General features: G+C 35.7%; 1 protein-coding gene across 2 annotated transcripts in view; it reads left to right on the plus strand.

The window, feature by feature from the left end:
* Window positions 1-17,675, plus strand: part of LOC122006215 (mitochondrial thiamine diphosphate carrier 2-like) — a 31,900-nt gene extending 14,225 nt beyond the window's left edge. The window contains exons 3-7 of one of the 2 annotated variants that reach the window (XM_042561634.1): window positions 5,000-5,111; window positions 9,083-9,210; window positions 9,371-9,523; window positions 9,864-10,013; window positions 17,084-17,673. In XM_042561634.1, the coding sequence (XP_042417568.1) occupies window positions 5,000-5,111; window positions 9,083-9,210; window positions 9,371-9,523; window positions 9,864-10,013; window positions 17,084-17,302 (762 nt within the window). In that variant the 3' untranslated portion in view covers window positions 17,303-17,673. Of the gene's footprint in view, window positions 1-4,999; window positions 5,112-9,082; window positions 9,211-9,370; window positions 9,524-9,863; window positions 10,014-17,083 lie in introns of both variants that reach the window. The other variant, XM_042561635.1, reaches the window with a different exon arrangement.
* The last annotated feature ends 536 nt before the right edge of the window (window positions 17,676-18,211 follow it).

Below are 18,211 nucleotides of genomic sequence, written 5' to 3' on the forward strand. Positions count from 1 at the left end.
AAAAATTTATTTTTTTTGACATTTTTGTTTTTTTAATAGCTAATTAGAAGAGAAAAAAAGAAAAATAAGGAAAAGAAAAAAATGAAAAAAAAAAGAAAACTTTAATAAAAAGTGGAAAACAAAAATGTAAAATCACCTTAGATTTGCTTTGTACAAAGCTGCTCCAAGGTGGCCAAGAGCAAAGGGTATTTTGGCTAGAAAATTATTGGTAGGGCATTGTTTTAATAATTTTTGAAAAAGAGATGTCCTTTTGACGATATGGATAAAAAAGATGCCCTTTTGATTTTCTATCTATTTTTTTCTGTTTGGTGAAGTGCCCGGAGGTAAAGAAACCTCTTGTAATATCATCGTAAAAGGTACAAGGGGCTTGAGGTAAGGTTTTGACGATGAGTCTCAACAAGAATAACAATAAAACAAAGCTTTTGTTAAGCTATTGTATCTATTTCGTGGCCTTTTGAACCTTGTTTAAAGCTTCTTCCATGAATTCTTTTGCTAACACTGTCTGCTGATATGACATCCATTAGTTGACTAGTATGCCACCATTAGTCAATTGATCCGATTGATTCCAACACCTCGCGATCATTTCTTGCATTTCTCTTGATTACTTCATCCCATGTTCACCAGTCAACTTGCAATATCCATCAGTCAACCAGCCTTGGATCGCGGTCATTTCCTTTCTCTTTTGATGAATGGTTCAATCAACCTTCATTAGTTGATTGATCATAGGCAATCAGTTGTTTGAAATAAAAAATCTACTAAGTTTCTAAGTTGACTGCCCCTCACCCATGTGCTCTCAACCCTCGTCTCACTAGCAACTTTTTCCATTATGAGACCTCCCATCAAGCTTCTCATCCTTTGGATGCACCGAACCCTTGGCTCCCTATCCGTGTCATTGATCTTAGTCATAAATGGTTTTTGTTGTTGGGTTTTAAGGTGTGAATTCTAAATTTAAACAACGAAAGATACCCCAATCTAATCTAAACTACAATCACAACAAATTAAAGAACACAAGACATTTAACGAAACATGGTCTGGTCTAATGCATTGAATAGAAAATAAAGGAAATTATACTACGAATGCAAATGACTCATGACATTGGAAAAACACGACATCTAAACTATCCTAACCACTGCAATCTAGGAATCAAACATGTACAGTAATATTAAAGAACACCAAGTTGCAGATCAACAAAACTAACACTCAAACAGGTTCAAATTCAAATGCATAAGGGATAAAACCAAACATCCTATAAACAACTCAATTGCATGGAAAGGAGACTACACATTGCAAGAAAAGGGATCTCTGGATCAGAATTGACAGCTTACAGATCAAGTTGGGGAATCCCCAAGCTTGGCTCGGATATCGGAGAAGATGGCTGATGTCCATAGCTTGGAAATGGAGAACGCTGCTGCCTAGATCAAAGAAGATGAAGTGCTGCCCCGAATTGGAGATGATGTGCGGATGAATAAGAATCGGTTGTGGAGGGAAATCCCCTCTCTCTCCGGTATGGCTTGCAATGTGGATTACCTGCGTGAGGTGGCATTGGTGAGATTGGAGATGAGATGAATCACGGCGGGTGAGGAAGGATGGATGACGACCTGAAGAAGGCAATACCCTTTACTTTGGTGTTCGTTGGTGGTGGTGAAGAGCGTCGGTGTCACGTGGTGGAAGAAGATGAAGTCCTACCCTTTGTTTGCGCTGAGAGGAAGATGGAGACAGGCTGGCCGGAGCTTGCAATGAAGGTGGATATGAGGATGGACGAGGAAGGAAAATCCCTTTACCTCGGTGGACGAAAGATGGTGAAGCCCTAGTGGTTGGCATCAATGGGGATCGACAATCCTCCCTTTTCTCCCACACCCTTTGCTATGTTTTTGACGATCACCTTCCCTTTACTTCCCATTGGAATCGGATCAGAATTGCATCCACAATTGAGAATTCTCCAAATCTTGATATCGGGCTAGGATCATCTCAAATCTTAATCCAAGGCTTTAGATCTTGATCAATGGTTGTGATCTACTCTCCCTTGACTTGGATGACCCAGATCTTTGATGGATGACTCAGATTCCTTTGGATCTTAGATGGACAGTTCAAGTTGCTCTAGATTGGTTCTTTTCCTTTAGCCCTAGCCTTAAGCTCCATTTGGATCGATCGGACTTGAATCCATAGCCCCTTTGATTGCCTACAAAGATCATATTCAAATATTTATCCATAATTCAACAAATAAAGGATAAATTGCATTAAAGTCCAAAAAATGAATCTAACTCATAAAATGTAGTATAAATGTGAATTTTCCACGAGAGGATAAAAAAAAATATAGAAGCCTAAATATTTTGACAAAATGATGGTTATCAATCATCCTTGTTGCTTCATTTACGTAGTGCATCTCTAGCAATCTTCCTCCAAGCTTCTCGTCCTTTGAGCCCTGAACTTCTTGTGTCATTCATCTTGCTTCACTTATGTACTCTGTCCAAACATAGTCGCCTCTAATGCTCCTTGTCCTATGATTCCTCGAGTGTCTCATACCACCCTTCTCTGACCTTCCATGAACTTTGAGTTACCGAGTACTCATGACCTAGACCATGCCGAGTTGTCTCCATGCATCTATATGTTCCACCACAATTAGGTACACATAAAAAACAAGTATAAGGCCTAACTTAACAAAAACAACAACCAAGCCTTATCCAACAATGCCTAACTTAACCTTTGCCCAAATATTAAAATTGGACCACTTGGGGGTTGAAAGTTTCAACATGTTCTAGTCCTAAACGACGATCTAGAACTCCCTACACCAATTGTAGGTAGCTCTCCATACTTAGAAATGGGAAAATGTGGGAACTTGTTTCAAACACATTGCCAACATGGCTTTAAGATCAAATCTGTAAGTAATCTACTGCTACTTAGATGTTTAGCACAATTCTTACTAGAATCTATACATAAACCAAAATTGCAACTTGCATTCTTCGGTGGTATTCAAGTTTGACACTCATCATCAACGTGGAAATGTGACACTCATTCTTTGAATATTTTGACTAAGCTTTACAATTCATTTGATGACCTACAAAATATGTTAGGACTACAAGTTCAGGAGTAAGTCATCAAGTTGAATCATCTAACATACTTATTGCCAAACATCAAAACCACAAAAGAAAAATGCCAACAATATATGCATGCAATATACATAAATATGATGGAATCACCTTTCTTTAAAATGTTTTAATACACAGAAAAATACCATAATCATTTGGTGACTGTAATAGGCAATGTGACTGTTTCTCTCATGTCTGATCTCAGATCTATTCACAAAATAAATTGTAATGGATCGCCCTCTTGAACTTAGCTTCTTTAGTGTCACTGTTAAAGAGAGGAGACCCTCCTAAGCATGCTAAAGTGACAGTTACCACACCTAATTGATTGGCGTTTTGGGTTGGAATGAGCTTCCTCCGGATTTCTGTTGTCACCAATACCTATCAGGTGATGTCATCGTAATCCATGAGAATCAATAATGGAGTGATTAGTTGTGTATACAAAAAGGGTAACCCATTTGGTGCCCATAATCAAAGTAACACAAAAGTGAACCCCCCCAAAAATTTAAAATTCATGGGCATATATATAGATAGCATTAAGGTTTAAAATTTCGACCAATGCTGAGGTTTCAGTTTCAGACCGGAACGATACAATTTCGGTATCGTATCGTACCGTGCCGATATAGTTTCGGAATTTTTTTTTATTTATATATAATAATTATAAGATAAATATATTTATGGTGTATATAAAAATAAGTTGTATATTGATTTTATATAAGTTCTCAATTATTGAACAATTTAACATTATTAGAAAAAATAACTAAAAATAGTTTTATTTAAATAAAATTGATATATCAATTACCCGAATTAAAATGGATCTATCTATAATAATAAGTATATAAATTAATATAAGATATTACTTTATATATAATAATAATTATATAAATTAATTATTTATTCATTTAATTAATTATTAATTAAATAATATATATTTTAAATAGTAAAAAATATCAAGTAAAAAAAATATAAAATAAAAAAAAATATCAGAATATAAATATTATTTATTAGATTTTTTAATTTTTTTTAGAATTTTTAAAGATTTTTTTTTTAAATTTTAAATGAAATTTAAAATAATACAAAATATTAAAAAAATATTAGAAATTTTTAAATGAAATTTAAAACATTTTAAAAAAATCAGAATATTAATTAATAAAATTTATTAAATTTATTTTAATTTTAAATATATTTTATTAGGATAATTTAATTAGAGTTTATGAAAGCCTGTTCGAAATATTACACATCCTTATGAATTGTTTAAATTAATTAAATAAAATAATTATTTATCGGAAAAAAGGAAAAAAAATGCGATCGCATGGATCGCTCACCCGTGATCACCGTAGGGGCGCCTGGCGGAGTTGAAACCGTCGTCGGACGCATCCCGCGACACCGGAAGGGTCGACGGACACGTCCGGCGGCGTCGGCAGGGTCGTTCGGCGACGCCTTCGGTGTCGAAGGTGTCGCAGGATGCTTTCGGTGCCGCCGGAGACGTCCCGCATCTCCTCCGGCGCTGCCAGAGGTGTCCGCGACTCCTCGAGACGGGGACGCCTCTTGTGCCGGTTTTGGCTGTCCGGCGGAACGGTAAAAACCGTCCATGCCGGGCGGCACGGAACGACATTTGATTCCTTGGAATAGCATTAACAAGTGAAATAATGATGCACTGAAAACACAATAAATTATAATAGATATCCACATCTAAACTGTGGATGATTTGCCGATTAACAGAAACTCTTGTTTATTTTGTGACTTTAGATTTTTCATGTGGTTTTTAGATAATAATGCATTAGTTATTGCACTATAATAGGTATTGCACATGTATCAGAACTTAACAGATTTATCTGAATGATATGGGATTTCACATATTTGCTTCTGTAGAGTGTTTATTGTTGTGTTCTTATTTCATTTGTTTCGTGAAACAGGGTTTTTGGAGAGGAAATGTTCCAGCTCTCATGTTGTACATGCCATATACTGCTATACAATTTACAGTTCTTCACTATTCGAAAACTCTTGCAGCAGGTTCTTCAAAGAAAGGTATAAATATCTTAAAATTTATTTTTATCACAATATGTGCCATTTTAGGTATTTTTTATACTAGATTCATTTGTCTTACATGCAGAAGCTGGATACAAGTCTTAAATTTTAGCTGAACAACTTTACATACTACTTGACAATAATTGGGTAGCAAGTTACTATGCTATTTGATATCTCAATGTTGCACTAATCTGCTCTACAATTAAGTGATCTAAAAACTGCATTTAAATTCATGCATGCTTCTTTGCAACTTTATGGGGGTATGACATAGGCATAAAAAGGCATTAGCCTGAATCCTGCTATCAGTTGGGGATCAAATCAAGCTAGTACCGTAACCAACTTCACTTTGTGGGAAAAATTGCCTTGGCTTGCTATTTTTGTCTAGATTACGATCTTAGTGCCAACCCACCAACTCTACTTTAATTTCTCTGCAAAATTTCTGGACTGCAGGCAGTACACCTAGAAGTGTGTCCGGAACTTTCGTCAACTTGAAATTACACACATTATTAAATCTTTTAAGATATATTAAATTCATATATTTAATCTCAACTCAGTGTTTAAAATACCATACGTATCGGTGCAAAATTTACCGTTCTATTTGCTAATTGGCACAACACCCATACCGCATGAGGCATGCCTGGCCACGAGGCCTTCACGAGGCAACACGGTAGTGGTCTCGTGCGAGGCCTCCGCAAGGCAGCGCGAGGACTTTGCGAGGCAGAGCGAGGCCTCTGTGAGGCCCCCACGAGGCAGGACGACCTCATTCGAGACCGTTGCGAGGCGCCGTGGCTGCATGAGGCCTTTGCAAAGTAGCTTTGCTTTGCACGAGACTGTTGCTAGGCCTTGTGGTGTGCGAGGCATCCACGAAGTGGCTCAGCTTCACGCGAGGCCGTCTCGGAGGCCTCATGCAACTGTTGCGAGGCCTCGCGGCTGTGTGAGGACTCCGCGAGGTAGCTCAACCTCACGCAAGGCCATAGTGAGGCCCTGTGGCTGTGCGAGGCCTACGTGAGGCAGTGTGGCCTTGTGATAGGCCATTGCTAGGCCTCATGCTAGGCCTGTGTGAGACCCCGGGGTTGTGATAGGCTCTCGTCATCGCCCGAGGCCCTTATAGCCATGAGGCACGCGCTAGACCCCACGGTCGTGTGAGGCCCTGCAACCACGCGAGGTGACATTTTTTCATTTATATTTTTTCCTTTATTTTCTTGAATTTTTAATTTTTAAATGATTAATTATGTTCCCTCTTAATTCTGGTTCCTTTCCCCTTTATTTTCTTATTCCTTTCCTATTTAAACACATGATTTTTTTTTTAAAGAATAGAGAGAGCTTCTTTTTCTATGTTAAATTCTTTCCTTCACCCATTCATATGGGCAAACACAAAGGTTATGTGAGAAAAACAGAACCTCTTTAAAGATAAAGGGAGAACTATCTCTTTAAAGATAGAAGAGACAAATTGCTAGCAAAGATAGAAAAGAAAATTAAATATAATATAATTCCTAAATACTACGAAATTACATTATTATATATATGATTTAGTTTAATTTTAAACTGATCAAAATAAATTAAATTAAATTCAATTTAAACCTACTTCATCCTAATCATCATGTCTACTCTAAATCAATGTTTACTCAATCTTAGTTTTTAAAATATTAGTTTAATTTAACTTATTAATTATTTAATTTTAAAAAAAGTTATTTAAAATATAAATTTTTTAAATTAGATAAAATCTAGTTTAAAAGATTTTGTATGTTCTAACTTTTATGATATCGATAAAGATTGTTATTACTTTAGCCATACAATATTTAAAGTCGTCATCCCTTTATCCTTTTAGTATTCAATAAATACTTTAGCCAACTTTTACATATTCTCAAAATACAAAAATTACATTAGTCTATGAATAATTTAAGGTTTACAAATAAATGTAACATAATCAATCCTTAAAATTTTCAAAATAGAATTAAATATGTCGAAAATGAAGATTAATCTTCGTAACCATTGTAAATGCAAGGTATTTGATTTGATGCCTCTATAATAAAACTTAAAACTAAAGATTAATCTTCATTACCATTGCAAATGCAAGTTCTTAGACTTGATGCCTTATTGTACTTGATGTCTCTATAATAAAATTATAATTAAGACTATTTAATTATGTACAACAATAATAAAAATATAGATTTTAAATTGATATATTTTATAGTTATTGCAAAATATTCAATAATCATGATCATCTCACTAGATAATATTAAAACTCTTAACATTCAACATCTCAAGTATAACCTAATAGTAAGCATTTATAGCAATCAAATATTAATAATTTTTTTTTAATTAATATATTTTATATTTTTTAAAAAATTTTGATACGATATGATATGGTACTAAAACAATATCATTCCAATTATAAACGGAAACTTTGGCACGACTTACAATTTTAAACCTTGTCTCAAGTTGCACTTTTTTCAGATTGTTTGTATGTACCTCAGCAAAAGATTCATCTAATTCATTTTAAGTCTCAAGTTCTTTCTTTTGGGGATGCAATGCTTATCTCTCGCAAACTATTAGAACCCCCGACCAGATGCAAGGAAAGCATGAAACACAGATAAATTGAAAAATAAAATTACAATCAACAAGAAGGAATGATATTGAAGAAGACCTTGTTTATTAGGGCAATTAGACCTTGTATTTTTGAGAATTACTTAAGAAGGCTAGACTCTTTGATTGCTCTATAAAAAAATGGCCCTAAATACCAACCATGCTCCTACTGTAAATTATCCTTCTGTTAAATAAGCTTCTGCTTGAGTTTTTGTCTGTGTGAGATTTTTGTTCGATTTTGTGATTAATCAAGAGTAGCCTTTGAGCAAGATTTTGTGATCATAAATTGCATAATTAACAAGCCACATGCTATAATGAACATTGCTCTTCAACTTCCAGAAGTCTGAGGTCTTGGTAAGGAGCGCCATGTGATGTCAGCTGAACACTTGGCAGGGTTAACATCTCTCCAAGTGGGGTTGGATGAGCACCTAATAATACAGTTAACATTTCTGTAAATCAGGTCTTCATAGCTTTTGTTTGGGGTGATTGAATTAATACTGAGCTCAATCTCTTAGCCTCTACTAAGTGCAAAAGATGCATAGTGCATCAATTGAGCTCCTAGTATAATTAGCATGCCTCCAAGTCAGGTCTTGATAGCTCTTGTTTGTGGTGACCAAATTAGTAGCGAGTTCAATCCGTTAACTTCTATTTAGCATGAAAGATGCATAGTGTTAATCTCTCCATATCAACAATTTAAGCATGAGTAGAAGCTCCACCATCCCATTTCTCCTATTCAAAATATAAGTCCACTGGTGACAGTAGCCACAGGACTCTTAACTTGGAGCTTAACCTGAGGTGTCATCGACAAATTAAACAACACTTTTTAGACCAACTATTATGACTATGATTCCTTTAGAGTCCAAGTGCAACACCCACTTTCAGGATTGACAAGGCATTTCTGAATTGGACTTTGTATCCTATCTTCTCTTCTTTGTGTATTTATATATTTGCAATCAGTTTCTTAAAGTGCTAAAAAACATTTATCATGGTCATCACGAGTATGACCATGGTTGGCTGGTTGATGTTAAGCACATTTTGATTTAACAACTTCCCTTAACATTACCAATATCTATTAGAAATGCTACTTGGAAGTTGGATGATGTGATCACAAGACATTTACATCCTTTGTAAAAAAAATCTATATAAAATTTGGAATGTAAGTTGCAGGCTCAGGGTCTGAACTTGGTCTGGTACATTCAAGGTATAGTGGTAAATTTCTTGTGTTACTGAAAGTACATTCCTTTGGTTTCTGATACATTCAAGATATATAAGACAATTACTTGTGTTACTGAAACTACATTGCTTAAACAATGAGCTAATGAAATAAATTTTCGTCTTAAATATCTTCAACTGATATCCTTGACATACTAAATTTTCCTTTGCAGAGGATCACTTGCAGTTGAGTCCTTATTTGTCTTATTTTAGTGGAGCATTTGCAGGATGTGCAGCAACTATAGGGTCATATCCTTTTGATCTTCTACGGACAGTCTTAGCCTCACAGGGTGAGCCGAAGGTATTAAGAGAAATATCCTTTCTTCATGCTTTGATGTCCTCCAATGGAAACGAAAGTTTTAGAATAATGGGGAAATGAATTCTGCTAAATGTAATTTGTGCACTTAATAAATTCCATTTATAACTGGAACACATACTGAGAATATATGATGTTAATTTAGGTCTATCCAACCATGAGATCAGCTTTGTTTGACATAATTAAAACTCGTGGTGTACGAGGACTATATGCTGGATTGTCGCCCACACTTGTTGAAATCATTCCCTATGCTTCTCTGCAATTTGGATCATATGACACTTTCAAGCGTTGGATGATGGTAACATTTGAAAACAATATATTTTATATCAAAATTTGCTTGATACTTTTTATCATCATGCTTATTGATTTAACTCTAAATATTGTCATAAATTAATTTAGATTTCTGCACGGTCTTTCTTGCTTGAACCTCACAATTTTTAGCATTGTCTTCAAAGTGTTCCAAACTTCACTATTCCAGCACTAACATAAGTCATCCATCCTTGTGTTTTAGCATAAATTTCAATAATACATATTTTCATCGTAGATTTTTGGGTAATTTTGGTTCATCTTATGAAGTATCAATGATCATTTTGTTTTTCTTGACATTTTAAATTGGAAAATCTCTCTCCTTCATACAGGTTTGGAATAGATACAGATTTTCCTATATTGGCCCAATCAAGCCAGATGATTCTCTATCAAGCTTCCAATTGATTCTTTGTGGTTTTGCAGCTGGAACCTGTGCGAAAACCATTTGTCACCCTCTAGATGTGGTCAAAAAGCGATTCCAGGTAACTTTGTATATCTTAGCATGCTCAATATAATTAGCCAACCATTTTGGTCTCTAAATTTGTGTTTTCTTGAAGCTCTAGAAATTTTCATCCCATATGGTTAATGCTGAGCTAAAATTTTGAATGTTTGGCAACTATCTTTGTGTACCAAAATTCTTAGCTGCTAAACTTCCAAGGACATTCAAATGCGTCATGTTTTAGGCCCAAACTTCCAAGGATGTTTTTCACCATATGATTACTTATAACATTCTGGAGATGCTCAGTAGTTCATTTAATATATGTTTTCTTGTGCTACCCTACAAAGTAAAAGTCTAGTTGGAACAACTAATTTTAAATTTCTTTTATAATCCCTCATGAAGTTTGATTGTGTCGATAGTTGTTAACCAAAACCACCGAGATGAAGTTTACGGACAGAGCCCTCACTAAAAGAAAAATAGTTTTTAGCGACTGATTTTTTCGGTCACAAAAAATATGGTCGCATTTAGCGTCAGAATTTTAATTTTGTCGCTAATATAGCGATGGAAGTTTAATTTCGTCGCTAAATTTTGCGATGGAATTAAATTTGTCGCTAAATTCAGTACCAGAATTACATCACAAGAAAATATTAAAATCCTGTTGTTTAAAATTTGCCAAAACACCCTTAAAAATAGTAAAAATCATAGATTACATCACAAAATTAAACTGAAAATTCAGAAACCCTAAACAAAGCAACATTCAAAATTCCTTACATTCAACATTCCAAGTCCACATGAATTACAACTGTTTAACAGCAAAGCAACATTAAAAAACAAGTATATGGTTCAAAAAACAATACATTCATCACAAAACATACTAATGGTTCAATTTCCAATATATTCCATTCTGCTCAAAAACAAAATACATTCATCACTTCCCTTCTTCCTTTTTATCATCCCATCCAACTGCAACAAGTACAATATGATAGTTCAAACTTTACTACATGAATCTAAAGTTGACTACATTTTCTATTTTGAAACAATCCCGCTTATATATAAATCTAAAGTTAAAATAGATATACACAAAGACAAAACTACTTATCAAAGAATGAAACACAAGTTTAATATGTTTTAAAAAAATATATACCTTAATAATAGAATACAGTATCAAATCTAGTTCTTCGAGTGCTGACCTTTTATCTATATTGTTCCTGAAAAGATCTAATACAATTAGAGTTGTATATAGTATTAAAATTAACAGTATAATTTTGCATGTTTTATGAGTGATAAATAAGAGCTACTTATTAGTGGCGTTCGAGTCTTGAGTATCCCGCGAGTCAAAATCATGCGGCGTTGGAAAAGTAAAAGGACTCATTAATGGAAAGCGAGAGAAGAATTCTTGCATTAGTTGCTCTACTGTCGTCTTTACCCGATCTTTAATGCTAATGCTGAGACTTGCTCCTCAATTCTTGATTTTTCTTGTATTAATGTTTGCACTTTAGTAGATGAAGGACGACCCCTGAGCCTATGAGTCATCACACGATCATATACAATTTTTGTCTAGGAGCTAAGGCTGTAGAGGGAGTTCTTTTTCCTTCCACCTACAACTTCATAATATATATCATTGATAGCATATAGAGTCTGTAATTCCTTTCCCTCTATAGTAGGTTGAGACGCTTGTGCAACTTCATGAGTCATATCGTTCTATGTAAAAAAACTTAGTATTATCTAATATACAATTAATAAAGCCAGTGCACAAAAAAAAATGTGAGTTGTAATAAAGTTTATATTCTTATGTACCTTTGATTGAGCATTGAGAAAAGTGTCATCTTTTTTTTTTGTGCATATTGCGAAATTCCTACCAACAAATGGGAGGTCTTTGTAAAGTATCTACCTGCATATATAATTTTTTTATAAAATAAAATAAGTGTATTAATAATTAAAAAATTCTTATATTTGTCGTAAACTCACCAAGTCTATTGCATGCATTACAATATATCGTGATCCAGTTGTATGCTTTGTGGATCCGGTGCTTGGGCAAGCAAGCTCAATATTTTTATTGTTTCGAGCCGTCGATAAATTTTGTTGTCATTTTTCTGCAGCCCAATTATTATTCCATGCATCCTAAATCTCATTTGTACATGGGTTGACCTTATTCTCTTCCTTCTCCACTTGTATAACAAGTCTTTGTATAATTTTTGACAAGTTCCATGTTTCTTTAAATTCTACTTCATGTCCTTGCTCTCAAATATATTTTTCTACAATAATATCGAGAAAGTTAAAAATTATATTATACAGTAAAAACAATATTCAAATTACTTCATAAAATAATTTCGATAATAAAAATCTTTAAGATCTTGGTCTACATGCCTCCATGTACAACCAAAAGCGCATTGACGCTCTTTACATTTTTTGGTTATATAAGTAGATACACTATGACCATCAGGAGTAAAATTACATGAAAAAACTTTCATTATTCCAAACAATAAATAAAAGATTAGATGAATTTGAATTATTAATAACATCAATACTTACCAATCCCCTACAATTCTCTATATAATTTGACCACCGTGTACTACTACAATATCTGATATGATTATATCTGCAAAATAATATTATAACACATACTAATCAAATCAGATTTGTATACCAATCAAGAGAGGATCAGAATTTAATATAAACTGTGCTATGGATTTATCTAGTATATGAATCTAGAGAAAGATTGTCTACCTTTAGAATTAATTAAGCAAAGCCTGAACATCTAGATTATATATAAAAAAAAAGTGAAGGTCTATAATTTAGATAATGACTTTCAGCCCCTCCACAGCACCACTGATTTCCCATATTCACGGTGCACGAAGCTCCCGTTATGTGGGGGTCCAGGGAAGGATCCATTGTACGCAGCCTTATCCTGTTTTTTACAAGAGGCTGTTTCCAGTCCCATATTCACAAGACCAGTATTTATTGCTTTCCTAAAAGATGCCTTCATTTACTTATTCAATCAGTACAAAAGAAAATCCAGGAATAGGTACAAAAGCTTTTTCATGAATGAAATTTCTGTGCCACTTTGTCAAACTTCTCAAGCTTCAGGACCCAACACTGAATTGTTTTCCATGTGAGAAAGCTATTGCTAAGTTTCAACTCATCTCCACATGCTTTTCATAATCACCATCACAGAATTCTTAACACCTTAATTCTTTCAGCACAAGTGTTCATCAAGTCAAAGTTAATAATACATCAAATTAGAATGAGATCCTAATGAAGAGTGATCAAGAATTGTCCTTAAAGATTTTACCAAGAGTTTGTATCATTTGACACCTTTCTTAGACTTTTGGGGCTAAAGTTTACTTGGCTTGGAAGCATTCCATAGTCATTCTACCTAACATCCTTAAGCACAAGACAAGAAGCAACTTGTGATCCACCACCAATAGAATAGACAAATTAGATTGTTGTTTGTCATTAAATTCAAATAAGCAATTAATTTATTTCCTTGTAGTCTGAAGCTAAAGGTAGCTTCTTCTTCATTTTCAGGAGAAGCTAAATACCCATGGCTGCATGGCCACCCACGACCGCCCATGGTCGACCCCGAACACCCCAGCCGCTCACGCCTTCTCGGCCACACGACTAGGGCTGAGCTCGCAGCTGGCCAAGGGTGAGAGGGTGAGGAGGCTGTGGCTGGCCTCGCGAGCATAGCGTGAGGCTCTGTTCGGTTGACTCACAAACACAACGTGAGGTTGCGCCCGGCCGAGGCCGCGGCTGGCCTCATAAACAAAGTGTCGGAGAGGGGAGAGGTTTACTTGTGTGTCAGAGAAGAGATTGTGTTAGAGAGGAGATTGCGCTAGACACTGAAGATCGATCGGAGAGAGGATCAAGAGAGCGAGAGGAGAGGAAAAAAAAATAGAAATCCTAATATGATTCTAAATTAGCGATCGAAATTTAATTCCGTGGCTAAATCAACGACGGAAATTATTTATCCGCCGTTAATTAATTAAATAAGTTAAATATTATTTTTGATTAATAGCAACAAATTTAAAGACGGAATAGAATTTTTGGTCGCTAATTCCGAGACGGAATTATAAGTCTGTCGCTAAATTAATGAACGAAATAATGTTCGGTCATTGATTTAGGGATAATTATTATTTCGGTCGTTAATTTAGAGACGGAATTATAATTTTGTCGCTATTAACCAGTGATCCTGTCCGAAAGCTGAATCAACGGACGCTGGGCACGTGGCGCTCTCCAATGGTTGACGTAGATCTCCTGACTATCTGAACGGACCTCAGGTGAACCTGCACAGAAGTCGGGCTGGGAAGGGGTTCCCGGCGACGACCCTCCGACGCTCAAGTCAGGTAAGCGAACAACGAAGAAGTGGCTACCAAATTGCAGTCCGCGTCCTTCTGAGACCGTCGAGCTCCGACGTTAAAAATCGAGAGACGAGCCGGCGTCTATAAACCCTCTGAGCGGAAGGCTAACTCATCGGCCGCTTGATTTTCCGCCCGGGGTATCTTTTGTATAATGACCTCTCTGATGTCGGCCTTGAGTTTCTCGAAGGCTTCCGCATAGAGTTTGAGCCGCGCGTTATTAATTTCAAAGGTGCCAGAGAGCTGCTGAGCGGCCAGCTGAGAATCCGAATGGAGCGTTACCCGACCGGCTCCAACATGCCGAGCTGCCTGCAAGCCGCCTATGAGGGCTTCATACTCAGCTTCATTGTTTGTAGCTCTATAATCCAGCCGGACGGATAAGTGCATCTTTTCTTCTTGGGGAGATAGCAGTAGTACTCCAATCCCGCTCCCGAGCCTAGTGGACGATCCGTCCACAAATATCCTCCACATGGCTTCGGGTTCTGGCCTTTGTACTTCGGTGACGAAATCCGCCAAGGACTGCGCCTTTATCGCCGAGCGGGGTTGGTACTGGATGTCGAATTCGCTCAACTCCGTTGTCCATTTGATAAGCCGTCCGGACGCTTCTGGGTTCAATAGCACTCTTCCCAATGGACTATTCGTCCGGACGATAATGGTATGAGCCAAGAAATAGGGACGGAGGCGCCAAGCGGCAAAGACCAAAGCGAAAGCCAGCTTCTCGAGCCCGGTGTAGCGAGATTCAAGACATCACAGTTTCTCTGGAGGCATTTGATCACTTCCTGTCTTTGGCTTGCCTCCATATCGGCCGCAACGAACGTTGTGGCCTCCGATCGGGTCGGGTGAATCTGCACTTCCTCTTTTTCTTCATAAACTAAAGAGGGAGGTTTTTCAGTTATAGCGTTCACGCTCTACAATTTGGTAGCCACTTCTTCGTTGTTCGCTTACCTGACTTGAGTGTCGGAGGGTCGTCGCCGGGAACCCCTTCTCGGCCCGACTTCTGTGCAGGTTCACCTGAGGTCCGTTCAGATAGTCAGGAGATCTACGTCAACCATTAGAGAGCGCCACGTGCCCAGCGTCCGTTGATTCAGCTTTCGGACAGGATCAACCAGTTTTCTTGTAGTGCCTCCATAAGTGATTTAATGGAGGTTGGTTTAATCAATAAATCACAAAATTTAGTAATGAATTGTGAACTATGGTTGTAAAGTATACATTTGGATTCAGAAACATATACAACAGGTGTGTACTTGTAAAGGCTATAGTATCGAAGACCATATACTATGGTTGTGAATTCACAGAACCAATAAACTGCTGTGAATGTCTATATCCTGTGGTTCAAAGGCTACATACTGAAGTTTGTATCAATAGAATCTATATATTAGGGATTGGATTATCTAGATATTGTGAATGCAAAGATCATATACAATGGTTTCAATGAACCAGTAATGATATACTATTGAATTTCTAAGTATCATGTAATTTGGCCAGTGTTTGAAGTGTCGAGCCGTGCCGTCCGAAACCGTTAAATTTTATCGTTTTGGTGCGGAAGCAAAACCGGCACTGCACTCGAATAAATTTCGCGTGCGTCATTTGCTCACGATCGACGATCGCGAGATGCCTCTGTGCTGCGGAAGCGTCGCGCGATGCCACCGTCGACATCGGAAGCGTCGTGCGACGTCTCCGCCGGTGCCGGAAGCGTCGTGTGATGCCTCAGCCTGCGCCGGAAGTAATACGGGATTCTTCTAGCGCCGCATCACGCGACCGGTGTGAGATGATCCCTACTGTTACCGAAAAAAAAAATTAATTTAAATAATTCCCAATTGAGGTGTGATATTTCGAATAGGTTTTCATAAACCCTAATTAAAGTATCCCTATAAAATATATTTAAAATTTAAAAAATATATTAATTGATATTATAATTTTTTTTTACTGTTTTTAATTTTATTTAAAATTTTTAATAAATCATATCTATATTTTGATAATTTTTTTTATTTTTTTATAATTTGTACTGTTTAATTGATATTTTTAGTTTTTTTTACTATTTTAAATATATATTATTTAAATTAATAATTAATTAAATGAATAAATAATTAATTTATATAATTATGATGTATCAATTTTAATTCAAGTTATTAATACATCTTTAAAGAAAAGTATATTTAATTATTTTTTCTAACCATATTAAGTTGTTTAAATAACTTATATAAAATCAATATACAACTTATTTTAAATTATACACAATAAATATATTTATCTAATAATTACTATATATAAATAAAAAAAATACCGAAATCGTATCGGTATAACACGATACAATATCGAAACCGTATCATTCTAGTCTATGACCGAAACCTCGGTACGAGTCGATATTTGAAACCCAAATGCTACAGATTTCGAACTTTTAAGTATAACTACAAGTTGAAACACTCACATACTGCAGTTTCAAAGGCCATTACAGTTTCAAAGTCTCATAACACAGACTATGGTTTGGAAAACCAAAATATTGTGGTTTCTTGAGACCACTTAGTTTATCGCTTGAAGTTGCTTCAAGATCTGTATTATATTGAAGGAACCATACTACATAAGATCACTGATTAAGGGTTCCATATAATTTGCCACCATACTTCTATTAAATACTTCATCATTATTTGCTTTCAAAAAGCCTACTTATTTCCGCTTGACAGTATATACCTTTAGAGCACTGTACTATTTTATAGTTTTTATCTCACTGTCTTGATTTCGCTTGGTTTAACTGCAGATCGAAGGTCTAGAGAGGCATCCAAGGTATGGGGCACGAGTAGAGAGCCAGAAATACAAGAACATGCATTATGCCTTGAGAGACATATTCCACGCAGAAGGGTGGCCTGGTTTATACAAGGGCATCTTTCCCAGTTTATTAAAATCTGCTCCTGCTGCTGCAGTCACATTTGTTGCATACGAGTACACTTCCAACTGGTTGCAATCTCTACTCATTTGATTAATTTGTTCGTTCTATACATGACAAACACTACACAACCAAAGTTTTGGTCGTTTAGAAGTGTCCGTCGACCCCATGAAGCACGGGGAACTAATGATCACAACCTTGTTATCTTATGTCACTTTTCACACTAATTTATACCCTTTTCTTTTGTTTATTCCCTTCATTTTTCCACCAGGTTGTTTATATCGTTTTTTTTTTACTTCACTTTGCCTTTGGCTGAAATGATATCATGTTTTACTTTTTAGGATATAGAAATTGATTTATATCCGGTTCATTCAAGTTAAATTCTCATTCATCTCCATGTATATATATGATGGTCCCTTGTATCAATATTGTTTAATTGGATGCCAAATTTAATTGATGAAGAAATCTTGATCTTGTGAAAGATCCTTGGATCAATTGTGCTTACCTCAAAGTGGCTATTCTTGTTGCTCCCATAATCTGTCATTTTGGAGTTTGAATTCAATTATGGTAATTTTTTGGCCTACTTTGATTCTACGTTTTTTTTTGGCAGATTTATGAAAGGGCACATTTAAGATTCTAAGGGGGCGTTTGGTACGCGCGTTTTTCATTTTCATTTTCTGGAAAACGCGCGTTTTCTGGAAAATGGTGTTTGGTTTGCGTTTTTCGCGCACGTTTTCTAAAAAATTGGCTATCGTTTTCTAGAAAAACAGAGAATGACAAAAAGTCGTTTTCTATTTTCTAGAAAACGCGTGTTTTCCAGAAAATGAAAATGAAAACGGTGCAAACCAAACGCACCCTAAATGTTCTAATGACCACATTGTTCTCTAAAATTTTTGAAGAGTATATATATATATATATATATATATATATATATATATATATATATATATATATATATATATATATATATATATATATATATATATATATATATATATATAA

This window comes from Zingiber officinale, chromosome 7B, assembly GCF_018446385.1.
Source record: "Zingiber officinale cultivar Zhangliang chromosome 7B, Zo_v1.1, whole genome shotgun sequence".
NCBI lineage: Eukaryota > Viridiplantae > Streptophyta > Magnoliopsida > Zingiberales > Zingiberaceae > Zingiber > Zingiber officinale.